The sequence below is a fragment of the Ailuropoda melanoleuca genome, chromosome 15 (assembly GCF_002007445.2).
Source record: "Ailuropoda melanoleuca isolate Jingjing chromosome 15, ASM200744v2, whole genome shotgun sequence".
In the NCBI taxonomy this organism is placed as follows: Eukaryota; Metazoa; Chordata; class Mammalia; order Carnivora; family Ursidae; genus Ailuropoda; species Ailuropoda melanoleuca.
In genome coordinates, this window is record NC_048232.1 from 41764390 (window position 1) to 41781014 (window position 16625).

Here is a 16625-nt window from a genome sequence, read left to right on the forward strand (position 1 = left end):
AAACTTCTCTGGAAATCTCCATCTCTGGCTCCGTCTAATCACCTACCACTTCGGCTGTTATTCCTCAGCCGAGGTCACCTGACAAAAAAGACTTGACCATGCGGGTTGACAGGGCTAGCCACTCAGAGCTTCTGGACTCTGCCTGGTCTACTACCAAGCTTGAAAATCCCTTTACAAGAGTCTGGTTAACTTTCTCACCAATTTCCCCATTAGCTATTCTAAGCCATCATTCTTTTCAACTCCCCAAGATGCTGATCCTTTTACCTTCGCTTGACAGTTCTTACATGAAACACTAAAGACAGATAAAAATGTATTTATATTCTCATGTCCTCTTTAAACTCAGAAAAGGCAGCTGCCAGCCTTCTGTCTTAGACCTACCTATGTTCTAGATAACTTCTCCTCTCATCCCGTTAGGGACCCATACCCATCAATTATCTTTTTTCTCCCTCATTCCTTTAGGCCACAAACATGCTCAAATCTCTCCAATATCCACAAAACAAAACAACAAAACAGAATAACTCCCCTCTGGACTCTGAAGCCCCCTCTATCGTTTACCCCATCTTTTTTCATCCACAGTTATACTTCCTAACATTGCCACATGTTCCCTAGGAAAAAACTAATTTTGATTGAGAACCACTGGTTGGAGGATAAAGCGATATAAAAGGGTGTCCAGTATGTAAGTAGATGCTGGAGCAGTTCTAAAAAGAGAAGTCCACAGTGGGCTCCATCTTTTTTATCCATTCACTGCATTTTTCAAACCATACCTTGTTACAAAACCCAGTTCACTGGCAGAAAGCAAGCACAGCTTGTCCATAGTTCTCCACCCTTTCCTCGCCCCTCAGCTTACTACAGTCTGACTTCTGCTCCCAAGTTCCCTGAAACTACTCTGCAATGTGTTTTTTCCTAATTGCCAAATACAGTGGACCTTTCCTGCCTTATATGACTTGACTTCTCTGAAGCACCTTTAAGCTATTGACCTTGACCTTGAAATTCTTGCTTTGGCTTCCAAAATGCCACCTTTTTTGGTTCTCCTTCCACTTCTCAGACTGCATCTTCATTATCTCCTTTGCTAGCATCCTTCCCCTTCCAATTTTAATTTAGTCTCTCCTCAGGCAGAGTCCCCTCCTTCCTGCCACTCGTTCCTTCGTGCTTGCCTGTATTCCAATGACTTTACCAATCACTGACATGGTGGTCCCTCCTCAGGGCTGCTCTCTGGCCCAGACCCCCATCCTAGGCTCCAGGAGGTATCCCTGGGCACTTCTCTGTACATTCCAGGAGCAACACACATGCAGTGAATCTGTTTCTATCTTGCAGCAGTGCTTCCTCTTGTATTTTTGGTTCCGAGCACTTTGAGGATATTAACCCTATTTTCCCTTTAGATGACCTGAAGGTAGCACAGTGCCTGGAATTTAGTGACTGGTGCTCGATAATTGTCTTTTGAATTTAGGAATGGATATGCTTGTCCTTCTTCCCCTAGAACTGGCAGTGGATTTGCCGATTCAGGTCTAAAATAGAATTTGTTGTTATCTTCAGATTTCCGTTCTTCAAGTCTTCCTCTTCTTAAAGTCATCACTATTTACTCATTTACTGACCCTTCCACCTCAGGAGTCATCCATGATCTTCCCTTTCTCTCATCTTCTATATTCATTCCATAAACAAGGTCTGCTTGCCTCAAGCCACGTCCTAAATTCCACTCTTTGTCACCGTCTCTAGCTCTGCCACCTTGTCCAAGCTGCCAGCATTGTTTACCTATCCAACCACTGCAACTTCCTAACTAGGTTTTCTGCCTCTGCTATTGTCTCTTCTCATTTCAAAAGGCTCTCTAACACACCCATCAGGATAGCTCACTGCCGTTCATAAAACGCTCCATGACATCATTACACTTGGAATGTAAATTCTTTATACCAAGGCACTGGATTAATTGGCCCCTTCCAATCTCTCTCACCCCATCTCCAATTCCAAATCTAATCTCCATCCCCAACTTCCTTTATGCTACAGTAAGAGCCCCCCTTTTTTAAAGATTTATTTATTTACTTGAGAGAGAGCGCACATGGGAGTGGGGGGAGGGGCAGAGAGAGGGAGAGAGAGAATCTCAAAGCAGACTCCCCACTGTGTGTGGAGCCTGATGTGGGGCTTAATCCCATGACCATGAGATCATGACCCAAGATGAAACTGAGAGCTTACCTGACTGAGCCACCAAGGCAACCCCCCCCATAAGAGCCCTTTTTGCTGTTACTCAAAGCCACCCAGCTGATTATTCTGGCTCAAGTCTTTTACACTGGCTGTGCCTTCTACCTGGAGTACCTGCTCCCAGATGCCCACAGAGCTGGCTCCTTCCCCAGCTTCAAATCTCTGCTCAAACGTCATTTCCTCCAACAGTCATCCCATGAAAATAGCTCCCCACAGCCGTCCTCTAATTCCCCATCCTGCTTTACTTTCCTCAGAGCACTTACTACTGCCTAAATGTATATTTGTTAACTGAAAAATCAACTTTCTGTAATATCACAAGCTTCACGAAGAAAGGAATTTTTTTCCCTCTACGTCTATTATTGCATCTCGAATGGACCCACAGTGAACACTCAGCAAGTATTCGTTGGGATAATGCAATCTCTATGTCCAAAGGCACATCTTTAATGATTGGTAAAGATTACTGGCTCTTCGAGGTAGTATTTCACTGTGTGAAGACAATTTTATTAAACAGAAACTAGCACCAACCTCTAGAACCCACACACCTGTTAGCTACTGATGAGGATTCCCTTCCTGACCAAACTGAAGTCAGGCTCCTCTTCTCAATGAGGCCTTGTCTTTGGCCTACTCCTTGGCCTGCTGAGCCCAGTTTTAGTGAGAATCCTGCTCAATCAGTTTATTGAGGATCCCTTGACCTTTGAACAATCAAATTCCTCACCCCCACACCCTTGATATCGAATCAAGTTCCTGTAAGTCAGTTTCCATTCCATGACTTCCTCACCCTTACCTTGCTTGGTGGCCATACATTCCTGGCTGCCCTTACTGTTTTTGGACTTAAATTCAATTTCTCTTCCCTATTCTAAGCCTTGATTTCTCTTGAAAAAGTCCTGAAGAAAGCCTTCCTTGTTTTTAACAAGCGTCTGTTGCAATTTTTTTTTAGCACTAGAGCCCAAATATTTACCCGCTGGGCTTGTTTTAATCTACCTAATGAATTTTCATTGTTCCCTACCAAACTTTCATATGTTCTTTGCAGTGGAAAGGGTCAAAGAGAGGCTTTTCTTGACTGTGTGACAGAAGAATACGGTTTCCCTAGCATATAAGGGCAAATCAGGAAGAATAAAGGCTACATGATTTTTTTTTATCACCCTTATAGTAGCTATTACTTATTCGTTTTGTCACATTTATTTTCAACTGTTCTTATGGTGACACTTTGATGAATAATACAAAAACAGTGCTCAATACAAAATGACACCCCAAATCTCCTAAACAAAAACGCGTTCAGCATGTAAAAGAGTCGTTCCACTTCTGCCACATAATCCATATAATTCACATGCAGTCCAATATCGACTCTGCAGCCGACTTGCGATCGTATGATCATACCTGCAACATCAAACTCGATTTCCAGTGTGACCTTGCTTGTGATTGAAGAGTCTCGGAGCAGCTGGTTGGCTTCCTCAAAGGTGCTGTCTTCAGTTGGAATCCCATTAATGGCCATCACTCTGTCTCCGATCTGTAGCACCCCACATCTATATTTAGAACCACATGTTAGAGGTTGTAGACAGAGCAAATAATTATCAAGTTGACGTTGCCAAATCTATTTTGTTTGATCCCTGTGAAATAGCATACCTATTTGGTCTTGTTTATTCGATGCGGTGGGCATCATATTAGGTCAACTGCAAGGTCTTGCACTCTTGCATTTGCTGGCTACAAATGTGAGCAAGGGAATCTTGATGGATCCCAGAGAAGAGATTAATAATTTAGCACTGTGGTATTCTTTTTTTTTTTTTTAAGATTTTATTTATTTATTTGACAGAGATAGAGACAGCCAGCGAGAGAGGGAACACAAGCAGGGGGAGTGGGAGAGGAAGAAGCAGGCTCATAGCAGAGGAGCCTGATGTGGGGCTCGATCCCATAACGCCAGGATCACGCCCTGAGCTGAAGGCAGACGCTTAACCGCTGTGCCACCCAGGCGCCCCAGCACTGTGGTATTCTTATAATCGGATCTGGACCAATATGTAGTAATGGTGAATGTACGGTCCCCCCACAGCAGAGAAATTATTATAATAAAGTTTGAACTTCAGAGATATTTTCCCTTTTAATTAATATGGCCTCCAGTCCCTGATGGACAAAAATCTGCTAGATAAAGGCATCTGTGCTCGTTATTCTTCTCAAACCTTATCAAGCACATAAAATTTTATTGTTAGAACAGAGAGTTCATTACATCCTGCATTTCCTGCATTGAGCACTGTTCCATAATTTATTAGCTACTCAAAGATAGTCAGCACAAGAAATGCGCAGAAAAAGATACTGTGAAAGAGCGTCTTACCTCTCTGCTGGGCTATCAGCTTCAATATAGGAAATCAGAGGTGGAGAAGAGAGCGTCTCCGTGGCAAACACACTGCCCTGCAGCTGGATCCCAAATCCTGTGACAGGATCTGCTGTCAGCACAACTTCTGTGGTTTCTGTGTGAACAACCTGCCCAGCCAAGCCCACTGTGCTCGAGGCTAAAGACACTAGAGGAACAAACACACAAAAAATGACTTTAGGTTGGCACAAGCACCAGGAATACCAGCCTTTCTTTTTTTTTTTTTTCTTCTTTATTAGAGAGAGAGAGAGAGAGAGAGAGAGGCAGGGGGAGAGGGAGAGAGAGAATCTCAAGCAGGCTCCACTCCTAGCACAGAGCTCAATGTGGGGCTCAATCTCACAACCCTGAGATCATCACCTGAGCTGAAACCAAGAGTTGGACACTTAACCAACTGAGCCACCCAGGTGCCCTGGAATACCAGCATTTCTGACACAGACCATGTCCCGGGGTAGGGGTGGGGGCGGAAGAAGAAGAAAAAAGAAAAAGAAAAAGAAAAAGAAAAAGAAAAAAGAAAAAGAAAAAAAAAGCTCATTGGCAATGGGGGAGGCGATACTTTGGTCTTCTAGACAAAAATTTAGTCAGAGCTGAACTAGATAAAGAAATCTCCTGATATCTGTCACATTTTAGTCACAACGCCAGTGTGGCCTCCTCCCCATACTCAGCCCCTTAACCAGCGACAGTTGTGGGAGCTGTAGGAAGAGGGCAGTCTTGGGACTGAGAACCTGGCTCCACCAGTAGGCAACCAGCTGGTGACCTTGGGGGAAGGCATTCATTTCTTTCTTATGAAAAAAAGGGTTGGGCTAACTGGTCTAATATGTATTCCCCTCTATCCATTTGTGCCTAAGCTTTAAGCTTTTTACAAACAGTCTGACCTTCAGCCTTGAAGAAAAAGTCTGGCTCCTGGAGTGGTGAGGACATGCTTGCCATCAACCTTAATCTATCATTGGGTTGGCATGATGGAATCGTTGAACTTTACATGACTCCTTTCCCCAGATTTGGGCTCTTCAGCTTTCATTCTTTCATTCTTCATTCACTGGATCTCCAGCCTACTTTGTCATCTTATTTCATTCATTCCTTTGATAACTCATCTAAGCCCCCAGGTACCCATCTCTGTCCTGTTCCTATCCCCAGCCTGGGTCATGGAAAGGCCGCTCTACTCCTAGATGCCTTTCTCTCAGCATTGCCCACTGGACCCCTGCCTCCTTTACTCTCTGTGAGCAAGCTCTCTGCACAGTCCGTTGCTGGAGTGTCACTTCCTCCAAAAGAGGTCTTTTGGCCTCTTTACTGTAATTGAAACTAGCTGACACCATATACCTCAAAACCCACTGCAACCAGAAGCCATTTTCTTTTCACTCTCCCTGCAGGGGGGCAAGGAGAGAGAAGAGTTTATAACCCTATCTGCTCCACACATGCAGTGCTTTTTACCATAGACCACTTCTGTTTTAAAGTTCTATATTATGTACTCTTTATTATGTATTATTTCTGCCTTGTCTCCTCTTCAAATTCATACTTTCCTACTTTTCCTGTCCCCCCCCCTTTCCTCACTGACATCAGGGCTTGACTCTTAATTTGTCTTGTCTAATCTGTAGCTTTTCTATGTCCTCAGTGTCTTTGACATCATGGCAATAAACAATGCACTGGCTTTATGGTTCTTTAGCTCTCTCAGGGCTGATTATTGGCTATCCCACCTAACTTCAGCTCTCTATCAGCAGAGACCTGTGCTGGACCCCAGCATCCTTCAAACTGGAGAGCGCTCCAGGATCTTCATATCTGAACTCTCCTTATTGATCACACAACCTTATTAGCCATCTCTCCCTGTCCTTAAGCCCTAACTTTTCCTCCTTGATGACTTCTAGCCCCACTCTCTCTCACTGGTCTTCCAGCCTAGTGGTTTTCAAATGGTTTTGTCAGCAATACATTTCCCCCTCCTTCAAATGAAAGTGTGTAAGGGATGCCTTTGTATTCCAAATAAAATCAGAGCTACTGAAGGTACTGAGGTAGGAAGAGGAGACCCTAGAGGAGGCTTCCCCATCCCTCGGGTGTGAATCTGGGGAACCCAGTTTGAAAGCTATCATCTTCACCCTTTGTACTGGCGCCATTTCCCTCCACACTCCACTTGGGACCCCTGGTGACCACTTCAATGAGGCATCTTCTGCAATCAGAGATGCTTAAACCTCATGACATTTTCTATACTCTAATACACTTTACTCTTTGATAATGCCTGCTCGACTCCACTGCTCTTAACTAAGTTTGCTGAAAGGTGCTAGAGAAAGTCACTATGAATTCACACAGTTCTCTATGGAGCTCTGGAATCTTCCATTATGTAATATTTGATTTCTCATAGGATCTGTCTCAAACATTTCTACCATCAGAAAGATCAAATTTTACTCATTTCTTTTCCTTCCTTGACAAGAGTTCCTTAAAAACATTCTTTTCAACCTTGATTTCTCTGTATCATCATCTGCTCTCACTTCCTTTTTCTTCTGCTTCAGGAGGATGTATCCTTCTTTCCATTTCAGGGCCAGCTCCTCCTTTCTGATACAATCTGTTTCCACTCCCTGTGATTTTGTGCCATAAAAACTTTTCTCTGGCTTTTTCCAACTTTCCTGCTCACTCTCCTAGCTTTCTGACCTCTCCCTACAGGTTTGTACTGATTCCAAAATTGCTGAAAACTTGGCCTCTCCCTTCACCCTTTACTCAATCTACTCTCACTGATGACTTCCTGATTGCCAAAATCAATGGCCTCCTCTGCTCTAACTACCCTGCAGCAACTGGCTCTGGGAACCATCCTTTTCTTTCTGAAATTACTCTCTTGGTTTCAGTGAAGATTTGTTCTTAGTTTCTGGCTTTTTTCAGCCCCTTTCAGTTCCTTTGCCTCCTCAGCACTGCAAACATAGAGTTGCCCATGGTTCTTTTCTTAGCTTTCTCTCCTCTCCTCTCCCTCATTTACTTCCCATACCTCTGTAATATGACCTCTGCACGTATCTTCCAAAATCTAACACTCCATTTTCTCCCAAGCTCCAGTGATGAATTTCCTGACTTGGATATCCCATCCACAAGAATGTCTCATTGACTCCTCAAACTCAACATTTAAAGAATTGAGTTAATCATCTTCTCTTTCTCATTCCTGCTGTTTGTATGAATAGGGCCATCATGCTTCTAGTCTAGCAGGCTTGAAATCTCCCAGTAGCCTTTGACTCCCAACATCCCCATTGTCTCAAATTCAATCAACTGCTAAATCCTTTCAAGATGACCACTGAAATATAACTTCTACATATCCTCTTTTCCCTTCTTACCATTAATGCTTCAGGCTTTTATGATTTTTATTTCAAATATTTGAACATGCATGCTTCTGGTCCTTCCGTGCCTACATGTTCCACATATTACTGCCAGATTAACTTTTTCTTCACCAGGAGGCCCCCAGTTTATCTCCTCTCTGCAGTAGGGCCTCCCCATTGCTAATATAGATCACTAGATAGACTTACAACCCGTGTCCTTGCCTCTTGTCTTATGCTGACAGCCTCCAAATTGCTGCCAGAGTGGCTTTTCTCATATTCGAAGGTCATCCCCCAATTTAGAATCTTTCAGTGTCTCCCTGTTTCCTGCAGAATAACATCTTCAATGCTGGCAGAGCTCACAGGACCCTTCCTAATTTCGTGTTCTTGTGCCTATCCAGTCTCAAGCTCCTCGATGCTCCCTCCATGTGCCATGTACTGCAGGCTTGCTTTCATCCCTCTGCCCCTCCCCTGGGTTTTCAATGTCCCTTTCCCTGCCTTATCCAGGTAGAGTTAGGTACTCACTTTTTTTTACATCTCCACCTTTCTAACACAAGGTCCTATTTCAGCATTTATCAGGTTCTTATTTGCCTGCTTTTCTCTCCCCTTGACCCTGAATTCTTGAAGGATTGGGACCCAGATCTTTTCCTCTTTGAAATCCCAATGCCTGAATATCCAAAGAGCACTAAATAAACAAAGAAAAAATTGGGTCTTGTGATATTATCCACATTTTCCTGTTCTGAACCAACATCTCAGGTAGGTTCTGCTGACTTAAGGAACTGGAAGTTGTTCCTCAGGCCCCAATATCTCTACTATGTAGTTCATTCCAACATTGTAGCTGACATGGCGGGGGATGGTGAGATGGATCCTTTGTCTAGGAGGAGGAAGGAAAATCACCTTCTTCTTAAGAAGCACCATCGTTGTTCTCACAACAGGATTCATACTGAAGAGATTAAGGTAGCCTGCAGTAGGGGGTGAAGTCAGCTTCCAACCCTGAACTTTTTACAGGCCTGCAATTCCAAGATCTGACACCTGGGCTATCCCATATTGATTCAGATCACACTTTCTAGTGTGTCTTTGTTGATGTCAACTGTACTTTGGCTATTCTTCAGATCATACATTTTCTTATTGGTGGCACACAATCACTAGAGGTAGTTAGTAACGATCTGGAGAGCTGTGTTTCTTTCCAGTCTGTTCTCATTGCAGGCAGGAACATGATAGTAGAATATCACCTATTTGGCAGATTACTTCCATTCTATCTTCTAGGTGATGATTTTTGAATTTCAATAGGAATACGTTATTTTCTGTGAATTTTTCTATAGGTTCACATTAATATGTATTTTTTTCCATTTGAGATCTTGGTTTGATATTGATTTTTGGATTACTTAATTGGAGTTAATAGCCATTTCTGAACCTTATGTCAGCTGATTGGCATTTCCACTAAGAGAGAATTAAGAAGAAATGGGTCAATCATAATAGGAAGGATTAGGCTGGACATAGTAAAGACGTTCTCAAAGGAGAGACTTGCTACATTTTTGGAATAGTTAGACAAGATAGTTGAGAAACTGAAGTCTCTGGCAGGTTTTGGAAATAGAAATAAGTGCTCACTGTGGACATCATTAAATTTGTAAGCTTCATCCGAAGGCAAATCGAGGCAATAGAAATTACTAGGACATTTAATTTAGGATTAAAAATATGTTAAACGTTGGTTCTATAATTATATAAATTTATAATGTATCTAATAAACATAGGATTATATTAAATAGTCTAGGTTTTTATAATAAACTCTGAAAGTCCTCTGATATACTAAAATCTGTTCTTTGAAACAGTAAAATTTCATTTGAAATTGTAGGTACTGATCGCTCACACATATTAAAGTCTTGCAAATTATTACCAGATATGAAAAAGATAAACTGTAAATTTAAAGATGATGAGCCAGGAGAAAAAACAACCAATATTACTTGGAGGAAAAAAAGATGAGCTTGATTATTCTGCTTCATTAATGTGGCCGACCAGCAGCAGAAAATAAAGGTGATTTATTGTGAATTATAACCCCATAGTTTAAATATTTGTATGATGGATTCTCTCTCCAGTAGCAGATACTCCGGCAAGGTACTGGCTCCAGCCTGAAGCGTGCCCATTTCTACGCACAGGTGAAGAAGGGACTGGCTGAGCTGCTGACATAATGTGCGTGCAGACTGCTAACTGCGGTGTGCAAGGCTGTGCTCCAGCTTTGCACCTGCTCGGTCCTGTTCCTCCTCACACTTGGAGGGCTCTGTTCACAGCCCTTCAGGTGTGCAGGAAATGACCCTGGAGGTTTGTCACTTTCTTGTCTTTCCTAGTGTAAGTCAGGGAGGAAAACCGACGACAACCTGTTAGTTTCCGAAGTTTACAAATCTGCCGAAAGTTTTCACTTAGAAGTCTGTGAGATTTACTGTCAGACAGGAAAAGCATTTAAAAAGTATCCAGAGCAATGGACCACCAAAGTTCATGAATATACTGTGTTTATCACTATCTGATCCCGCAGCTCGAGACCTCTAGCTCACCAACGTGTTCCCCAACAGAGCAGGCCTGCTGTGGAACCAGCACGCTGTGTATCACGGCATCCAGTTCTCCAAATGAGGGTGGGCTGGGGGGTAGCTCGGAAGCCATCTCCTGGAGGGCTCCCTGCATGCTCACTCTTAAAAGCTTACCATTAGCTGCCTTTGGCTTCCGTCCTTTTCCCAGGGGTCGGTGGCAGGGACAGAAGTTGTTAGGCTTCTTCATTCTCTTCCTTTCGCCTCTTTCCAGTGTTGGCCTCCCTGCTGGTAAGTGGTGATGGCACAAGAGGCAAAGACTATTCTGGGAATGTGATCTAGCTTGCACGCTTGGCTCTGTTCAGGCGGACTGCAAACAGACAGAGTCTACACTGGCTCTGTGTGCGGAAGCAGGAAGCAGGGGGAATGAACCAGGTCCACTGCTCAGTCATGCTGCCATCACGGGGCACGGGGATGACAAGGTTCTGGAAAAAGCCTTGACCTCCGATGCAGAAACAGGGACAGCCCAGGCTGTGGGGCAAAGGTCAGTAAGATTCCAAAAGAGGTGACGAGAGGGTTCCCTCTGTGACATGGCCCTGCAACCCTCCCAGGGCTTTGTGACACTCCTCCTAGCCCAGTGCTGGGATACTCATCATTCTTCCTGTGAAGGGAACACGGCACTTTCCTATTTTAATTCTTGTCACGTGTAGCTACAGACTTCCTGTATTTTCCCCTTTGGTCAATGATACAGAATGTTTTAATATTTATGAGAGAAGATTTAATTCTTTTCTGGCCTGTCCTTCCCTACTAGAAACATAGGTGGGAATTTTTTTGTTATGCAAGCTCTGACCTCACCTCATCACCAATACAGCATAGAGGCTTTTTATTATATTTGTTGTGACTGCCATGATTCACCATCCACACAAATGGCCTGGTTGCCATAGAAACGTAAGTATTAGAAAGAGGGCAGGAAATGGTGGCATAGAATAAAGACATAAAGTGGTGGAAGTAAAGCATGGTACAGTGAGAGCGTAATAAAACTTTTATTATCCGTTATGTGGGAAAACCTTTACATCTAATGTGACCATACCAAGAAGCAAGGAAGGAGAGAGAGGGAGAGAGGAAGGGAGGGAGAGAGAGAAAGAGAGAGAGAGAGAGAAGAGAAACAAAAACAAAAACAAAACAAAACAAAAAACCCCAAAAATTTCATTCCTTTTTTCCTGACTTTGGAATACTATCATTCTTTTTATAGGTCTCTCTGGAGTAAGAATCAAAGTTTTGGACCTTATTGTTTGGTTACAATATAAAATGTCTGATCTCTTGAGACCCATTTAGAAACATTCTGGTAGGCATAGGGCGAGTGATGGTCTAGTGGCTAATGTCTCCAGCAGACACAAAGAGCTTGAAATTTCTTGAGCCAGGTTTCCGTTTCTGTTTCTACTATGATGGAACATCACTTGCTGATTCAAAACAGAATTTATGAGTTGGTTTTGGGTGTCAGTAACAGCCTGGCCTCAGCTTTGTTTCCTGCTACAAAATTCAAGCGATGTACATATCACCCTGAGATAGCCAAACATATTACCACTCATCTGTAGCCACTAATGTCTGTAATCAACGTAGCGAGTCTTACCTAACAAACACCAACAAATATTTAGCCACCGAAGCAGAAGTACAAACATTAATGAATTTGTTTTAATTGCTCTTCCCTGCTGAGGGCTGTGAGCCTGCTGCTGTCCGTGAGGGATGCTGCACACGGAGATGTTATATATAAAAAATTTCACATACACAAATACACCGCAAACCCTTAAGGTTTATATGGAAGACTCGAAACCTATGTATTAAGCCAAAGTAACCACTGTGAAAAATGCCTAAATTTGAGAACACTGTCAATAGATTTTCACACATGACAATTTAGATCCAAGAAATAATAACTAACACTTAAACTACTCTAATGGCTAACAGTTAAACAGTGTTGACCATTTACCAGGTGTTCTAGCACATATATATATATGCTAGATATATAATTATAGTACTTATTTCATTGGGTAATTGTGAAAATTATATATGAAATAATACATACATATATATGTGTATAATATGAATATACATATATGTATATGTAGTTAGCATATAATTTTATTATCATACACACAATATATATTTAATCAAATATAATACATATATATTCTCATCATAGCCTGGAGTGTATTTCTTGTCCCATATGTCCCTTTTGGTGGCAAGAATATATATATATTCTCTCACATAATCTTCACAATCACCCAATGAAGTAAGCACTAGAATTAATCCCCATTTTGTAGCTAAGGAAGTCAAGGCATAGAGAACTTCGATGACTTGCTCACAGTCCTACAGGAATGATACTGGGATGAGAACACAGGCAGTCTGGTTTCCAAGTCTAAGCTCATCGCCATTCACTCTACTGCCTTCAACTAGTTTCTTCCAAGAGGGAATAGTTTACTTTAGTGTCAGCTAAGAAACATAGGAAACTCTACAAGCTGTTTATTCTCATTTTAACTAGACTTGATCTTCCTTCTCTTTTCCTAATTTCAAATTTACTGTCATGTACATATACTAAAGATGACAAGACCCCTTATATTTGAAGGGATATGCAAGTCAAGATCACGAATTTACCACAATGGTGATCCTATCTTTTGCAATGATTTTCTTTGTAAGGAAACTGTCAGCTTCCTACAACACAAAGAGACCGTTTCCCAGTGTGGGTGATGGCCGGTCTCCTGCACCGATGGTGGCCTGATGGGTCCACTTGCGAGGATGAATCTCTGGCAAACAAGCTGAAGAGACAATAGGTCCAAACACCCCTTCTCATCAGAACGTTCTTTCTTCACTTCCAGACTTGAAGTATCTGGGTTTCATTTTATTTAGGTAACTTATGGGTGTTCCTTATTTTATTTTGACCATAAGCACAGGGAGAGAGCCCATCTTCTTTGAGGTTCTCTATAGGAATCATAATTACAGCTCCCAAAGGGGACAGATAGGACAAGAAATACTCACACCTTTCTGGACTATGATTAAATCTCGTTGGAAGGATAACTGATTAAATTTATAATCATATTAAACAAATGCATGGGATTCTTATATTTATCAGAAGGGGGCCATAGTTTACAAAAAATTGCTTTAGTGTGAATACGAAATTAAGAACAAATGTTTCATGTCCGAAGCTACCCAAAATAGAAGGAAAGAGTCTTGAAGGAAAGAAAAATCACCCCTTTGGTTATTTTCTCAAATCAAAAAAGCAAGAAAAATTTCAGAGACAAAGCTGTAGGCAAAGGCAGTATGAACTAACAAATTCAGTCTGAAATTGTATTCCGCACAATCACCACCATAGAGATAACAGATATCATTTCCTCGAGCTTTGGCAGAGAACTGTGAGCTCCTTAGCCTCCACACCTGATCTTTCAGGCACCATAAAACATGCTTGTCACTGACGCCAAGTGGCCCACGTGCTTTCCCCAGGCCAGAGACAATGGTTACCGTTTCACTTACGTGAGCTTTTGAAGTCTTTCTTTTTCAGTCTCCTCCTCATCATGGTTCCACGAGGGCTAGTAGAGTAGAGGCTTCGAGGTAAAGTCCCCATGTTCAGGGAACTCAGGCTGTATGCACTCATGGAGGTAGGAGAGAAGGAGGACACCAAAGCTGCTGTAAGAGAGTAGACACTTGGCACAGAGCGTTCTCGGGGAAGGTGTGAGCCTGCTACCCTTGCCAACCAGCAATGATCCAGAAAGACACACAGGACACACAGCAATGGAAGAACCCCAACCAGACAGAGAGCGGGTCTTGGAGGCCATGGAGATAGCGCTTCAGAATCTCCGAGTTCCAAGAGCCTACAAAACTGCCCGAGGAGCACCACAGTCCTTGGGAGCACAATGCAACACAGAGATGCTCTCTGCACATTGCTTTAGACACACACGAAAATAAGCATTAAAACGAGTTTCCCCATAAACGACAACTCCATGCAGCAAGTACATGGGCTCATTTTCATAGATACATTCTGACATGAATTCCACAAGTGGTGCCAAATACACAAGGAAGAGCTGAGAACACTGCCGTCTACATAATCTTTGGAATCATTATCTCAGGACCACATACAAAGCATTCTGAACAGTGACATCCTTCCCTAAGGACAAATGCTTTCTGATGGGAAAAAAAGAAAGACTCATGTCAGAAATGATAAGTTGCTACTACAAAAAAAAAAAAAAGAAAAAGAAAAAGAAAAAAAAAGCACATAACACTCATGAAGCCGAATATGGTATGAATTAGACGAAGAAGAGGCAAAATATCATTTCAATAAAAGAGCAGGAGGAGAAAGTTTGGAACATTACGAGGGCTGTTTGGAGGAGGCGCTTTCGGGCCCGCCAGGGCTGGCATTCTGCAATGGTCAGGGTGGGACGTATAAGGGTGATGGTAGGTGTGAAGGCTGCAGTGGTTGCTGGCCCAGGAATCCCACGTAAGTTGCCTGTCGCTCCTCTGAATTTTCACTGCCCACATGAAGTGATGATGAGAAATAAGAAAAACAAACAAACAAACAAAGAACCAAAAAAAAAAAGGAAAAAGTAACTGAATTGTACAAATAAAAAGTGTAACAAAAAATGAAAGATGCTTGCAAAAAAAAAAATCCACTGGCTTTGCTCTTACTTAGTGGTCAGCAAAACAGATGATTAACATCAGGAGGGAAACCTTTCATCTTCTCAAGAATAATGCATGTCTTTCCCCAGCCCATTTTTCTCCTTTTAAAATGACTATTGAATCAATTTCTAATCTCCCCCTGTGCTTCACAGCAGAGATTAAAAACATTTTTTTAAAAAAACTTAAAAGTCAACCCCATAAAGATCTATGGCATACAACTAGTAATTAAAGATTTGCATATCTTGGCCAGTTAGTAGCACTGGTTTTGAGAAAAAGAAAAGAAGGAACAATAAATCACATTGGCTCATAATTCAAGTGGTTTACCAGTCCCACACCACAATTTACTGTTCTGACATTTTAATTACATTCTGATCCATCACTTGGACTTGATTTTTCTTAAACCCCCCCCGCAAAAAAAACAACCCCCCCAAAAAACCCATTCTCAATCATCTATCAATATCAGAATCTTTTTTGTATCCTCATAAGGAGAAAATAAAAGTCTCAATATATTTTATACTTGGTTGCATTTTTGAAAAAAATATGTTTACATTTGAAAGAGTGAGTTAATTCCCACAAGATTTCACATATTCTTATATTTGAAGATGCTGTAATGTTTTAATAAGGCTTATTCAAAAATTTTTTGTCCCCTTTATTGAAAAAAATGTATACTGTGTTTCCATTCTAATTTCAACATTATTTAGATTTTATTTTTTACCCAGTGTTCTCAAAGAGGGGCAATGTTATGTTTATTACTATGTCTGATAAGAGATTTTTCATTGATCAATCTTAAAGAGTTAAAAATAACACATGAACTCACATCTCCCTTTAATGTCATGATTCTAAAGTAAGATGCCTAACATGTGAATTATTTAACACGTATTCGTGTAGAGGGTCAAATCCTCTGGGAGTATGTAAAGGAGGCTCATCTCGATAAGGGCTTACGTTGTACCACCTGTGATATCGGCATGTCGGCCACCTGACAGCCTTTCTGCAGCGAGACCGCTCCTGGAACCAAAGCCCCAGCAGGGAAGAGTACTGAGGGCTGCGGCCGACCTGGCTCAGTTCTGGCCATGGCCCTGCCTCTCTATAGGACCCTGGCCAGGTACTCAGCCTCCCTAAGCCTCAGTATCCTCACAGGTCAAGGGGAGATGGTGAAAGCATCTCCCCTGCAGGGCAATTGTGAGAATGATGTACACGGTGCTTCGCACAATAGAAACAAATGCGCTCTTCCAACTAATACTGATTCTGCCTCCTTTCTATCTCCTTGCCTACACATAAAGCATCTTTTAAAGGAAAAAGACCTATCTCTCACTCAACAAATTTCACTCACTGGACACTAAGGTTGGGAGACTCCCTCCGGAAACCGCAGAACACTTGCATAGGCACCGCAATTTTATAGCTCTAAGCCCTCTGACCCTTTCCATATGTCCCGCCGCTGTTCCTAGTTGGGGTTCTGGCTCCCTGCCCACTCTTCTAGTATCAAGCCATTATCCACCTGACCCCTGTGACACCTGCGGACTTGGCTTCCCGATTCTTCTACTACATACCTTTTTCCCAGTGTGTGTAAGACAGGGTAATCTCTTAAATATACAAGCTAGATCATGTCACTCCCATTTAAGC

The 16625-nt window shown here is 42.2% G+C and overlaps 1 protein-coding gene across 1 annotated transcript in view; it reads right to left on the reverse strand.

Annotated features, from left to right (window-relative positions):
* GRIP1 (glutamate receptor interacting protein 1) overlaps positions 1-16625 on the reverse strand; it is a 378833-nt gene that overhangs the window by 74155 nt on the left and 288053 nt on the right. Inside the window, 4 exon segments of the mRNA XM_034643413.1 lie at positions 3568-3713; positions 4514-4700; positions 13866-14018; positions 14702-14857. Coding sequence (XP_034499304.1) covers positions 3568-3713; positions 4514-4700; positions 13866-14018; positions 14702-14857 — 642 coding nt within the window.